Source organism: Microcebus murinus, chromosome 2 (assembly GCF_040939455.1).
Source record: "Microcebus murinus isolate Inina chromosome 2, M.murinus_Inina_mat1.0, whole genome shotgun sequence".
Classification (NCBI taxonomy): domain Eukaryota; kingdom Metazoa; phylum Chordata; class Mammalia; order Primates; family Cheirogaleidae; genus Microcebus; species Microcebus murinus.
In genome coordinates, this window is record NC_134105.1 from 83,358,829 (window position 1) to 83,372,786 (window position 13,958).

The window sequence follows — 13,958 nt, forward strand, 5'->3', positions numbered from 1 at the left end:
TGTCTTTTCTAATAAAATTTAAGCTCCAGGAGTGGAAGGACTTCACCTGGGTGGTTCACTGTGACAACTCTCGTGCCCTGAAGACTACCAGCCAAGTGATGGCTAGCAGATAAATCCTCATGGAATGAAGGGTCATTCATGATGAATGTCATGATTCTTCTTAACAAATGGAAATGTGATAAATATCAACCTTTTTTGCACTTAAATTGTTATATCAGCCAAGCTCAACAAATATGTCACATTTTAACAGTCTCAAGCAAATAGTATAGTGCCTGGCACACGTTAAGCATTTAATAAACTGTTATTAAAAGAATATATGAGTGAAAAAAGAAATGAATAGTACTATTGATTTTATTTAATATATTGTCAAAGCAATATTTTACTAGTTTGATATATAAATATAACTACTTATTCTGTTTGATAATAAATAAAAATATTTATTAAAAAATATTTATTGAGCATTTCCATTGTTTTATTTTAATGATTTGTTCATACTAAATACTGTCTATTATTTTTAAGTAAAATACAGGCTGCAATAAATTGGTTCTTTTTTTTCAGTTATGAGAGCAGGATTAATGAAAACAAGATATGGTTAATAAAATGAATTCAAAATGTTTTCTACAATTACTAAATATAGACTAAAATTTTAAAGTTTTGAAGTTTGCTAATGGCCAGAAAAGAAATACAATACGATATTACAATTTATTTGCTTATAGGATAATAATGTAAATTATTTGTGAAAGCCTAGTTTTTCCTGGCACTGAAACTTAAAGGTTTTTCAGTGGTCCTGACAAAGATATTACAATTAATATATTCTTTTTCCTTCCATCTGCACTGCTATTTCCTTCTTATATTTACACCCAAATGTCCTATTTTGAGAGGTCTGGATTCAGCAAGAAAATATCAAGTAAATTTTAATAAGCATTTATTTGTATTTAGCTGCTCCATAAGTGAAAGGCAATGATCACAACATAGAATTCAGAATTCCAGATGATTTTAGAAGAGTGTATGTAGTGTGAGCCTGACTATCTGAGTTCAAACTCCACTCTCTATCACTTTGCAACTATGTGATCTTAGATAAGTCATTAAAACTCTGTGTGCCTCAATTCCCTTACCTGTAAAATGGATTTATTAACATTACTTTCTTAAAAGAATCATGAAAAATTAGGTGAGTTAATAACACATAAGGCGCTTAGAACAGTACACAGCACATATCAAGCACTATATAAGGCTTCCTATGATCACCAACATTATTTGTAAAAAATAAGTTAAATCAGATCATTCTTCTGCTCAAAAATCTGCAATGACTTCCCATTTCACAGAGTAGAACCCAAGGTTCTCGCAACCTCCTACAACGTACATATACCTTCTGGACTGCTTCCGCATCCTCACCCTCATCATCCCACTCTGCTCCTGCTACCCTGGTGTCCTTGAAGTTGCTTGGAACAAATCAGCCACACCCTGGAATCAGAGACTTCGTATTTGCTCCCCTCACCTACTAGAATATCCTTTTAATTATCAGCATGGCATTCACTCCACCTCCTTTATTTTTTATTTTTATTTTTCAGAAAGGGAGTCTCACTTCATGGCCCAGGCTGGCCTCAAACTCCAAGGCTCAAGCGATCCTCCCAGCTCAACCTCCTAAGTAACTGGGAAGATAGGCACCAGCCACTGTGCCTGGCTCCCACCTCCTTTACGAATGTTACCTTCCTAGTGTGATTTTCCCTGATCTCACTCCTTAAAATTGCATCCCTCACTACCATTCTCTACTCTCTTTACTGCTTTTTTTCTCTCTCACTTATCACCACCTGATATACTATTAATTAGTAATATATTTTTAAAATTTTTTATTGTTCATCTACCCAGACTATAAAGTAAAACTATGTCAAGTTAGGTACTTTATTATTTTGTTAATATTTTTATATCCGCCCATATAAAAACTGTATCACACTTCATGAATATTTGTTGAATGTCTGAATGAAAGAATTGCTTTTAGCATAGCTAAAACATTTAATTATTGTGTTAACTTACTTCCCATCAGCAATGTTAACAGTTCTGAAGAGGGGATAGTCTTCTGGGGCAGGTTTTCCAGTGTGGTCTTCAAACAGAAAAACAGGTGACCTCCCAACCTCAACACCAACTTGCTGAATACCATGCTCATTATATATAGATAAAAGGAAAGACTGAATTCCTTTTTTGGGTTTTACTGTGAATAATATTGAAAAATCTTCTGGAAAAGTTCCACCTGAGAAAAGAAGGCCAAAGAATTAGAAATTCCCAATTTCCAAATTGTTCTTAGATCGCTGTATAATTTTTAAACTTTCTATGTGGCCTTAATAAGTCACTTAAGTTTAAACAGTAAACAGATTAATAAACAAATGGGAGGAGAACTCTGTTAAGCTTTCCCTGCAATATTGATCCAAGCTATATTCAAATTTTAAAGCCACTCATTTAAAGCACAATGATTACATGAAATTGCATTCAAAGTTAGGAAACAAGATCATGGTGCCAGTACAATATAAAACATATAGCAAGCACTCTTAAAAAAGTTATTTAAGTACTTCTTCTAGTATAAGGTTTGTATTTTCTGGCTTTGTCTAGTCTATAGGCATATATTCTCTTTGTCAAAAGAGGCAATGTAATGACATAATATACATAGATATTCTTTTTATCACCCCTTCAAAAGCTAAAAAGTTTATGGTCAGTTATTCCTATCACATAATGCAGTTTCACTAGTAAAAAGCATATGTCATTATAAATCACAATTATTAAGTAGTTGGCTAATATTATTCTAAATTCAAGAAGGCAGACCATTTTTTTTCTTTTCCCTCTTGCAATCATATCCCAGCATACAGCCTGATCTAGATAGATGCTCACTGAGCATCTGTTAAATATATCAGCTAAATGATTACAATAAGCATATTTCAAATAAGTAATGACTACTTATATTATTATAATATTTTTTATGAAAACACTGCAGATTAACTTGTGGGTTTTATTTTTCAAAATAGTTTTAAAAATATATCTCATTTGATCCTCTTACTACCCTGGCCTAAAAGTATTCTTTGAGGGATGAGATTCCCTCAGGTAAAAAGTTGTACATTTGCAGCACTGGTGTGCATATGCAATCAACAATAGCTAGGCCAACATCAAGACCTTCCTTATTCAATCCATTGACTCCGAATTCTATTACAAGGAGTAGTATAAAATGATAAATGCATTATGAATATGACTGTCGTGGATTCAAAGTCAAAAGATTACAGGATATTAGCAATCCCACTTCTATGAATTTATGGGGAGAGAATCCTTATGTGTAAAGATACTATACTGTCAATTCATCAACGCACTATTATAAAAGTAAATGTTAAAGTGCGCTGCAATGGTTGAAGCTGCTGAAATAAAATACAAAATATCTAATAAATGGAATCCTATATGCAGCCACTTTAAATTAGTAAAAACATGTTTTATGAAGTGGAAATTAATAAAAATGTACCATAAAAGAAAAAAAGCAAGAAGTATGATACATTGTCATGTTATAAATATATACATAGAATGTTTAACTAGAAGGCAGTATAGTACCTCAGTTAAAAGTTCTGTATCTTGTCAGATTATTTGGCTAAAATCTCAGCACCATTGGAAACTCTTTCATATTGTTGATAGATATTTAATTAGTTCAGCCATTGTGTAAAATAGTATGGAGCTTCCTCAAAAAATTAAAAATAGATCTAGCAATCCCATTACTGGGTATACATTCAAAGGAAATGAAATCAGTATATGGAAGAAAGACCTGTGATCCCATGTTTACTGCAGACTATTCACAATAGCCAAGATATGGAATCAACCCACCACATCCTTGCTATATGCACTGAGCAAATTATTTAAAATCTCTTAACTGACCTTCCCATCCATTGATTGGGCTGATAATTTAACCTGTCCACAGAGCTCTTGTGAAAATTATATGAGAGCGTGTTACTAAAAAAAGCAGTCAATTATTATTGACTATTTGGCTCTTATCCTTAAATATATATATTTAAACAAAAATTAAACTAAACTCTAAATTAAAAAGCATTAACTTTAAAAAATTCTCAATGCTATCACAGCTATATATGTATGTGTATATATAGTTTTGTTCAATTTTATTTGTATCACAGAAACATCTGATTTTATATTTATGAAAATCAGAAGAAAAAAATCAAAGAAATAAAATGGAAAACTAAAGAATATCAAAAACAAAATGTTTTTATCTGCTTTTAGTATAAATATAAATTCAGCTTATTATTCAAATAGGTCCATGGAAAATAAACTTTTTCTTCAAATGAATACCTCAGAATGTTGAGAATCACAGGAATTCATACCCCAAATGTACCTCAATTTTTTAAAGATCTCATACAGTGAAATAAAACAGTGCTAAAATAACATGAGCTAGGGGAACCCAATACCTTTTCCCTTTTATAAAAACATTATGAAAAAACATTCATATAAAGATACTTAGTAAATGAGGAATTTCAGAAAATAATATATTTATATGACTAAATGAGTTATTAGAAATTTTAATTAATCATCTAATTTGTACAGCATAACTTTTAAAAATTTCCAACTTCTAACTACACTAAATGACTAAAATCTTTCAATTATAGAAATTTTTCCCAATTTAAATTAACAATATTTTAATTATGATCTTTAAGCTATGACCTTTGAAAAAGAAAATTGAGCTATCTAAAAAATTATAATGATGACAAGATTTTCAGTCTAACCTAGGCAACCTAGCCTAGTTTCATTCCTGTAAAATGCTAATCAATGTTGTTCATAACAGAATGAATTTATCAGAAAGAATTCAATACATTAGTTCAACAGAAACACGCCTCTTAAAATATAAAATTTTATCAGAAATAGCAGTGATCAGTATATTTGGAATAGATACGACATGGAGTTTTTCAACTTAATTCATATTTTGAAAGATATAAACATAAATTAAGAATAAATCATGTTAAATGACTGTTTAAAAATGCTATTACTACCTTTGCTATGTGTGTATACATATCACATATATGTAATAATAGCATAAGTTTCAATAGTGATTCTGAAAATGGGCTTTTAAGATCAGTAGTTATTGCATCATGAACAAATTTGATATGTAAAAGATAAAAAAACTTGGTTATTTGATTTTGATTTTTTAAATTGTGTCTAATACTTTTCCATGCAGAATATATCTCTAACTGAAATCCCTTTCTGATGTAGCTGGAAATAAATCAAAGCTATTGATTAGTATTGGTTGGACATTTTGTGCCTACATGAAAATATTCATCCACTTAGACTCTGCTCCACATATTAAGATCTGTACCCAGGTGCTACCTCTGTCTAGAGGCACATTTATCTAATCTCTCCAAGTTACTTTGTAAATCAGCAGTAGCCCAGGAAAGAAGTACCATTATACAAATCTGCCAAGTCAAGTTTTAGGAAATCTCTAGTCCCTGAATTCCCAATAACTGTGACAGCTGACTTATTATATTTCAGATAAGAACAGTATGCAAAAATAATGTAAAATTAACATCTACCAAGAAAGTGCTTCTTTCGACAAAAATATTTACATTAATTTTAGGAAAGTACACACTAAGTATGTCTAAATCCACATTCCCATTAAATTAATCTGGGTAATCATTAAGGGTGAAGTTTCCCTCCCATCTCTATCCATAATCAATATATTCTACATGATTATATACAAAAATAGGGTACATGTAAAATGTTGTCTTCATATTCCATCATGTTGAAATAAGATAATGATTTACTTAAATGTTCAAATAAGTGTATTTTCTGTAATTGTGCTGAATTAAGATTGGCAATTATCAAATTATTGGTTACTTTCATTATATCACTTTGATGACCCCAATGTATTTAATGTTTGATATATGAAAGAATTATATTCTTCTTTATAACTGGGCATTATTTAGCATAATAAAAATAAAAAATAATAATTAGCAAAGAAATAGTAAAATTAGTATTAGTAGTAACAACAGTAGTAATAGCAATAATAATTATAATAAAATGAACATACCTGGAAATAACTGTTTTGTCGGGGCACTGAGTTGTGCTTGCTTTGAAACTCTGTAAGCAGTATCTGAACCTTTAGAATTCTTTCTGTTTGTGCAAAATCCTGTTGTTTTTGATATTCCCTCTGGAGAATTGTGAAAATCTAATGCTTTTAATACATCAACTGGAGCAGCTAAAAAACAAATAAGAAAAATACAATTAATAAATAATCTAATATAAAAATGCATATTTTTAATATAGGAAATAGTATATAATTCTATCCCTCAAGTCTATTTATCACTTGCCATGCTTCTCTAACATTGGGTGGGGCTTTGGGGCATCAGGTAGTAATATAAATCCTAACAGCATTCCCAAATACAAAATATCTCAAATCTGGAATCAAGTTATAAATAAGCAAAACAGAAGGTATGTGTGTGTGTGTGTGTGTGTGCACATATAGGTGGGTGTGCCACCATATGGCCATATTAAATTCTAAATGCACCCATTTAGAATTTAATATGGCCTAATATGAATTTATAAACATTCAGATGTATTTCAATTACAATTTATAATTTTTTTAATAATTCTAAGTAATAACATTATTTGAAATTAAAGTGAAAGTCAGCATCTGTAAATAATTCCATTATTTTCTAATAAAATTGTTATTCAACTAGTTATAATCTAATCAAAGGTGATTTTGAAGATTCAAATTTACCATGAATATTACATATAAATATTATAAAATGTGCAGTTGCCAAGCCATATTTTGTACACAAAGGGAAGTTGAAAAAAGATGTTAAAAAATAATAGGCTGCATGACATAATGTCTTGTTTTGATTGCTTTCCTACGTTAGGTATGCACAGAATATATAAAAGTATGTATACATGTGTGAAGGTGTATGTATGCATGTATGTATCTATATATAATTTGTTGATATTTACTCTCTAAATTTGCCAGTTACTTCATGGACATTGCTCCAGTGTTTCACGATTTATATTGAAAGTTCCTAGAGATGAGTAATCAAGTATTGTGCCCCCCTCCCACTTGCATATCGCCTTAGTGCACGTAAAACAGGCCTATTTTTTGGTGGAAGTATAAATTTCCCAAATCCAATTCATTCCAGCTACTGTGAAGTGATCAATATAAAATAAATTTGGAACCTTAAACTTTTTCTTTTAAATGTGACTCGTTTATTTAAACAGCTTTATTTGGGATACAATTCATAGACCATATAAATCATCCATTAAAAGGGTACAGCTCAATGGTTTGGGGTATATTACATTTAATTTTTTTAATTGTGCCGAATATATATAACATAAAATTTGCCACTTTAAGCATTTTTAAGTGTACAATTCAATAGTATTAATTACACTCACAATGTTGTGCAATCATTACTACCATTTCTAAAACTTTTTCTTCAGCTCTAACAGAAACTTAGTAACCATTATTCAGTAACTACCCATTCTCCCCTCCTCTTAGTCCCTGGTAACCTGTAATCTACTTTCTGTCTCGACAAAGTTGCCCATTCTAGAAACTTCATTTAAGTGGAATCAATAGAAGTGCCATATGACCCAGCAATTCCATTCCTATGTACATAACCAGAATAACTGAAAACTGGGAGTTGACCAAAATACTTGCACACCCTGTTCACCGTAGCTATATTCACAATAGCAAAATGTGGAAACAATCCAAATTTCCATCAGTTCCCATTAACAGATGACTGGATCAACAGAATGTGGTATATGCGATGTAATTACTCACTCACAAAAGGAAAGAAGTCCTGGCATATGCTACGACATAGATGAACCCTCAAAACATTTCACTGCATGAAATATGCCAGAAAGAAAAGGACAAACTTGATTTTTTTAGGCCCTCAAATTCTCTGGTCCATAATTACATACCTATTTAATTTACTAAACAAATCAAGACATGAATAATGTTGTGCAACTATTGTTACAAAAAAGAAAAACCCTTTAGAACCCATATTACCCAATATGGCTTGAAGTCCTCACTTAATATCATGGATAGGTTCTTAGAAACTGACTTTAGGTGAAAAGACTTTAATGAAACCAATTTTACAATAGAATAATTGATATAAACAAGAGTTAAGTTCCTAAGGCATATTTCTCGTCACAAAAACATCACCAAACTTCTCAATAAAGACCCTTCTAATTTTAAAATTGAACTAAATGTGAATCATACATACAATTAAGAAAGAGTAATAAAAACAAGTAAGAAAATTATTTCCTCAATTTTTGGTGAACAAGTGAGTGACGGCAGTCGTGGTGGTGGCGGGTTAAACCAAGGAATGGATGTTTGCAAAGTGAAAATTGTGAAGAGCCCCTCCTACCGCCACACAGAAACAGTCACAAACAGGGGGACTCACTGAGTGCTTTTCTCAGACAACCCTTATTGTCGAGCATCTGTATGATTATTGTAGAGTTTATACATTTTTATTTGATAATAATTTTTATTCATTCATTCATTCATTTTCCAACCTGCTTAATCCAGTTCAAGGTCACAAGTGGCTGGAGCCAATGCAGGTGGCTCAGAATGTCAGATAGGAACCTCTCCTCTCCAGGATGCCATTTCAACACAGGGTGCACTCAACACACACATATACACATACACACACATACACACACACATACACACACACATACATACACACATACTCACTCCTTGGGACCATGGGGACAAGCTAAATCACCTAACTCACACATCTTTGTGATGTAGGAGGAAACTAGAGTCCCAGGATTAAACCCACACAGAGAAGAGCAAACCTTGAACAGCTAAGGGCCAGGCTGGGAATCAATTTTTCTTTTATGTTTAATCAATGTTATAAGAAAACAATGTTGAAGGAAACAATGTTATTCAAGGCCTGCTGTACTTATATTCTATTGGCTGTTCTATCTGTATTCAAAAATAAACTAAATATTCAGAGCAGGCCATGTGCTGGCCAATGTATCACGTAGCATGCTTGAGATATAAAATTATAATGGTATCCGAGAAGATATTTTTACTGTTTGCAATGGCTGATTTTTTTTTAGGCCAATGTGATATCTGACCATTTTTACTGTCTTCTCTTCTCTTATCTTACAACTAAGAAAAAGTTATTATAATAACTAGCATGGCCAGAGAGCCCAACATGTGCCAGTCGCTGCCAAGTTCTTTACAGGAATTAACCCTCTCAAACCATATGTTCTTAACCCCACTGTGCAGAGGAGGAAAGTGAGAATCAAAGAACAAAGGAAAATTACTCTTAAGGTCTATATAAATATCAACTCTTTGCTCTTTCTACTTCACCACCCTCACTGCTATCCCCTCAAATTAAACCTCTGCAAAAATAGACTTAACATTCCTATAATATATTAATATTAAAACTATCTTTGAGCTAGTTAATTGATGCCTGATGTTTATATTTATTTTAAATTAAACTCAATTCACATTAGGATATAAATGACTTTGAAGGAGAATATTTCTAAAAGCCACAGCATCTTATCTGCTTATTTTATCTTCTTTTCTTGCTCTGAAGACATTCTCAAAAATAAAACCAAATAAAGACTCCAGGACAAACGTGAACACAGCTGTAAAAAGGCTGTAATTCTTCTGTAAAGAATGCAGCCCCATGGTCATGATCACAACTGAACACAGGTCAATAACACATAAAATGGACCACAACTCTCCTTTTCTCCAAAGTATCTTTCAACACAGTGACCTTTTCCAAGAACATACTCCTCAAAAAAAAAAAAAAAAAAAAAAACAATAAAACAGGGACACAGAATAAAGATTTCAAGTATTTTTTTTCTAAAAAGGCATACCAAGTTACAGAAAAGTAAAATTTGGTTAATCAAGTCTTAAATTGTTTTTCTTTCAAGTAAACTAAATAATAAATTAAGCCACTTGGAAATTCTGCACATTATTTGATCTCATAATCCTCATAATCATAGTAAATAACTGTTAATAAACTGTTAATAAACTGTTAATAGTTAATAAACTGTCACAATATAGATTCTATTGTTTTGCATACATACACACATGTATATAGGAAAACTATGTTTTATATTGTGCTAACTGCAACTGCTTAAAGATTAAAAGCAGTAATTTATTATGGCTGAACGTAATATATCAAAAGAAGTAAAATTTCCTTATTCAAAGCAATTCTTAAATGCCCTTAATATTTTAATTGTTTCTATGTTGTCAACTGGTGGCACAGACCACGATTATGCATTTCAGATGTATCCAATTCAGCACAATATTTTGTTCAGTAATATTTTCTTGCATTTTATTGCATACTTATAGGTTTATTAAATGAGACAATAAGATATCAGTCCCCAGTCTGCTACTTCATAGCAATTTAACTGGTTTGCATGCCCTTTCCCATCAATCTGCATGCCACAGCTTGACTGGGCTTCCAGAAATCCATATCTCATGTCACTCTGCTGCTTCAGTTCCTTCAGAGAACTGGGCTGACTTTCATTCCTTGCATATACAATCTTGATAATCTGGACACACCCACTTATCCTCCCAGTCTAACCCCACTGCATGTTCATTCTTATCTCTCGTTACCCCTAATTTCGTCCTCACTCAGTACTCAATTCAGACTGAACTCATACTTCCCAGAAACTACCATGTGACTTTGCCTACCTCTGGGCCTTTGTAAGACCTACTCCCTCTGTCTGAAACACTTAGCTCCACCTCACCTGAAAAATGACTAGAATATAACTGATGTGTTATCTTCTCCAGAAAGCAGTCCCTATCTCCCAAAGCTATTCATATATTAGATGCACTAACCTCTATTATAGCACCTTTCATTCTTGGTTTTAATTATTTGCCTACCCTTGCCTTTTTCTCCTCAAACTATAAGGAAACAGGTATACAAATATGCATACACACACACACATATACACAGAGTATGTAAAATGTTGAATATAAAACCCAATAATGGAAAATAAATGGCAGCAACTTCTTCTGAAGTTCATAGGGCTCTCTAATGTTAAAACAAAAAAATTTGAAGTTCTACTGTGTATTTTCTGTTGTATTCTGTCAACCTTTTGAATGCCACCACCCATTTGCTAATCAGTTTGCTCCTTGGTCTTTGACCCTTTCTCCTGTTTCCTTCATCATCCACATGGATTGCTGATCTAATATCTCACAATGCTTTGACTATTTCATCTCTAATTCCTCCTCCAAGCATCTCTGCAAACTCCCATGACCAGTAGAGAGCATAGCATTACATCAAAAGCAAGACTGCTTCTGAGTTCCACCTCTCCCACTTAGCATCTGTAATTTATACAGATTACTTAACTTCTCTGTGCCTCATCTTCCACATCTATAAAATGAGAATAGTAAAGCTATTTATCACAAAGAGTTTTTGTTGGAACTGAGTTGGTATTTGTAGCAATGTCTTAGCATGGTAGCAAGGAAAACTATACCTATAGGCTAAGACCCCCTTGCTGCCTATTTTTATATGGTACATGAGAAAATAATGGTTTTATACTCTTAAATGCTTTAAAATAATCAAAAGAAGAATACTTTGTGACAAATGGAAACCCTATGAAATTTAAATTTCGGCATGCATAAATACTTCCATTGAAACACAGCCACCCCCATTCATTTATATATATCCATAGCTGCTTTTGCACTACAATGACAGAATTGCATAGCTGCAGCAGAGACAATGTGGCCCACAAAGGCTAAAATATGTACCATCTAGCCCTTTTAAGCTGAGTCCTGGAAGATGAATAGGAGTTCATCAGTGAGGAAAAGAGGGAAAGAAACTGCAAATATGGCAGCACAGGTACAAGGGAGTGCAGAGTTCAAGGAAAGCAGTTATGCTTGCCAACAACATATCAACACTGAACAAATTTAGTTTTCCAAATTCTCTCTGAATGCACCATGGCTGCTGAAGAACTCTGGAGAAAAATCATATCTCTGTCAGGAATTCACTGCCATGAACTCCAAGACAGCCATCTACAATAACACCTATCTACTTTCCCACCTGCAAATTTATTGCTCCAGTTAGAACAAACTTCTCTCAGTTTCTAAAATGTGCCTTGCCCCCTTTATTCGTCCTTCCTCAATTGGCTGAGGACAGCTGACTGATTTTTCAACCCTGTCATTAGAATAATCTGGAAAGTGACTAAAACATGTAGATGCCTATTAGTTCTCCCCACAGAACTAATAAACTATGACTGGGCTGGGGCCCAGGCATTCAAGTTTTTTATTTGTTTGTTTGGTTGGTTGGTTTTTTTGTTTTTGTTTTTGTTTTTGAGATGGGGTCTGCCACCAGGCTAGAGTATAGTGATGTCATCATAGCTCTTGCAATCCCAAATGCCTTGGGCTCAAGTGATCCTCCTGCCTCAGCCTCCAGAGTAGCTGTGACTACAGGCTTGCACTACCACACTCAACTAACATGCATACACATTTTTTTAAAGATTCTCAGTTAAGTCTAATGTGCAGCCAGGGCTAAAACATGATGGATTCAGACCTAGTTAACATTTTGGTCCAAACCAACGCATGACTTTTTCTAGGAAATCTTTCCTTATCCCTCCCAGGTAGATTATGTGACCCTCTCTTATGATCCCACCTGTCCTATATTTCCCATGCATAGCCCCACACTCTATTTTGTTTGCGTGCTTAATGATTTCATTCTGGCACTGGACTATATGCTCTCAGGCACAGTATGTGTCTAAATGATGGTCATGATTGTCCTGTCACATATTTATATCACCTAATATTTCTCTCTCTCTCTCTCTCTGCTAAGCATGTAATTTATTGCTTAACATCTGCCTCCGTTGATAGACTGTAAACCTTATGAAAGTGAACATCAGTGCTATTAATGTTCACTGTTATATTTCTAAGTCTTAGTGGCTGAAGCACAGTAAATGATCAATAAAGACATGCTTAATGAATGAATACAGGAGCAGCTACATCCTCCCTCAGAGTTGAAGCATAAGTGACCTTTACCAACAACTTGAAGAGCTTTCCAAGTTCGGTTGCTTCCATTGTTTGATTCAGGTATGGCAAGAACACAGGCATGAAGTAGCCTTTCTAATGTAGATGCTTTCTCAACTTCTAGAAAGTCACTTATCTTTACCTTGTACCTAACATCACAGATCACATAAGAAGCATACCGTTAGGGAAATAAATATAAAACAGAGAAAAAGTTCTCAACCATTATCCAAACAATCATGAAATGCTTTATGGCTACAGATGAATATCAAAAGGCCAAGATTGCTCCTTTGAGCATGTGTTAGTGGAATATAGGACTGACAGAAAAAAAGATAAAAGAGAAGTGACTACTTTTTACAATTTACCTACTGCCAATACTTGCTATATTTCAAAATCATGACTCTTAAAAAAGAGTCTAAAAACTATAATATTGCAAGCACATAAACAACTAATAACTCAGTTTCTACAGTTCGACCTGCCCAACTTCTAATTCAAATTCGGTATTTATTATCTGTATAATAAATACAGACTTTAGATAAGCTACTCACCCCTCCAAAACTTAGTTTCCTCAACTTAGCCCATTTTGAGAATTAAACACAATAAAGCACTTTAATCTTCAGATAGTGTCTAATACATAATAAATATTCAACAAAAATAATACCTATTAAATTATTATTCCCTGAAAATTTCAACCTTTCTGAACATCTTTAACAGTTTCAGTTAGCATGATCCACATTTCCCCAGAGCTATAATTAACTTGATTCCTGTTATCTGTTTCTTCCAACTACCTTGGGAAGGTTTTTTGCAGTACAGTAGCCTACTGAATACTTTTCATCTCTAAAATGTCCATTAAATATCATCCATCAAAGTTATGTAGTGCTTAGCAATCTCTCCAGCATGCTCATATGTTATTCCAGATATAAACAACCCCAGGAGGTTTCCTGAAACTTAGCTTAAGCAACCAAATGGGTTGCTT

The 13,958-nt window shown here is 33.1% G+C and overlaps 1 protein-coding gene across 2 annotated transcripts in view; it reads right to left on the bottom strand.

Annotated features, from left to right (window-relative positions):
• The window catches only part of COL11A1 (collagen type XI alpha 1 chain), a 204,631-nt gene that overhangs the window by 175,205 nt on the left and 15,468 nt on the right, over positions 1-13,958 (bottom strand). For both annotated transcript variants that reach the window (XM_075999901.1, XM_075999900.1), the window contains exons 2-3: positions 6,053-6,220; positions 2,032-2,245 (exon numbers count right to left, since the gene is read on the bottom strand). In XM_075999901.1, coding sequence (XP_075856016.1) covers positions 2,032-2,245; positions 6,053-6,220 — 382 coding nt within the window. The remainder of the gene's footprint in view (positions 1-2,031; positions 2,246-6,052; positions 6,221-13,958) is intronic.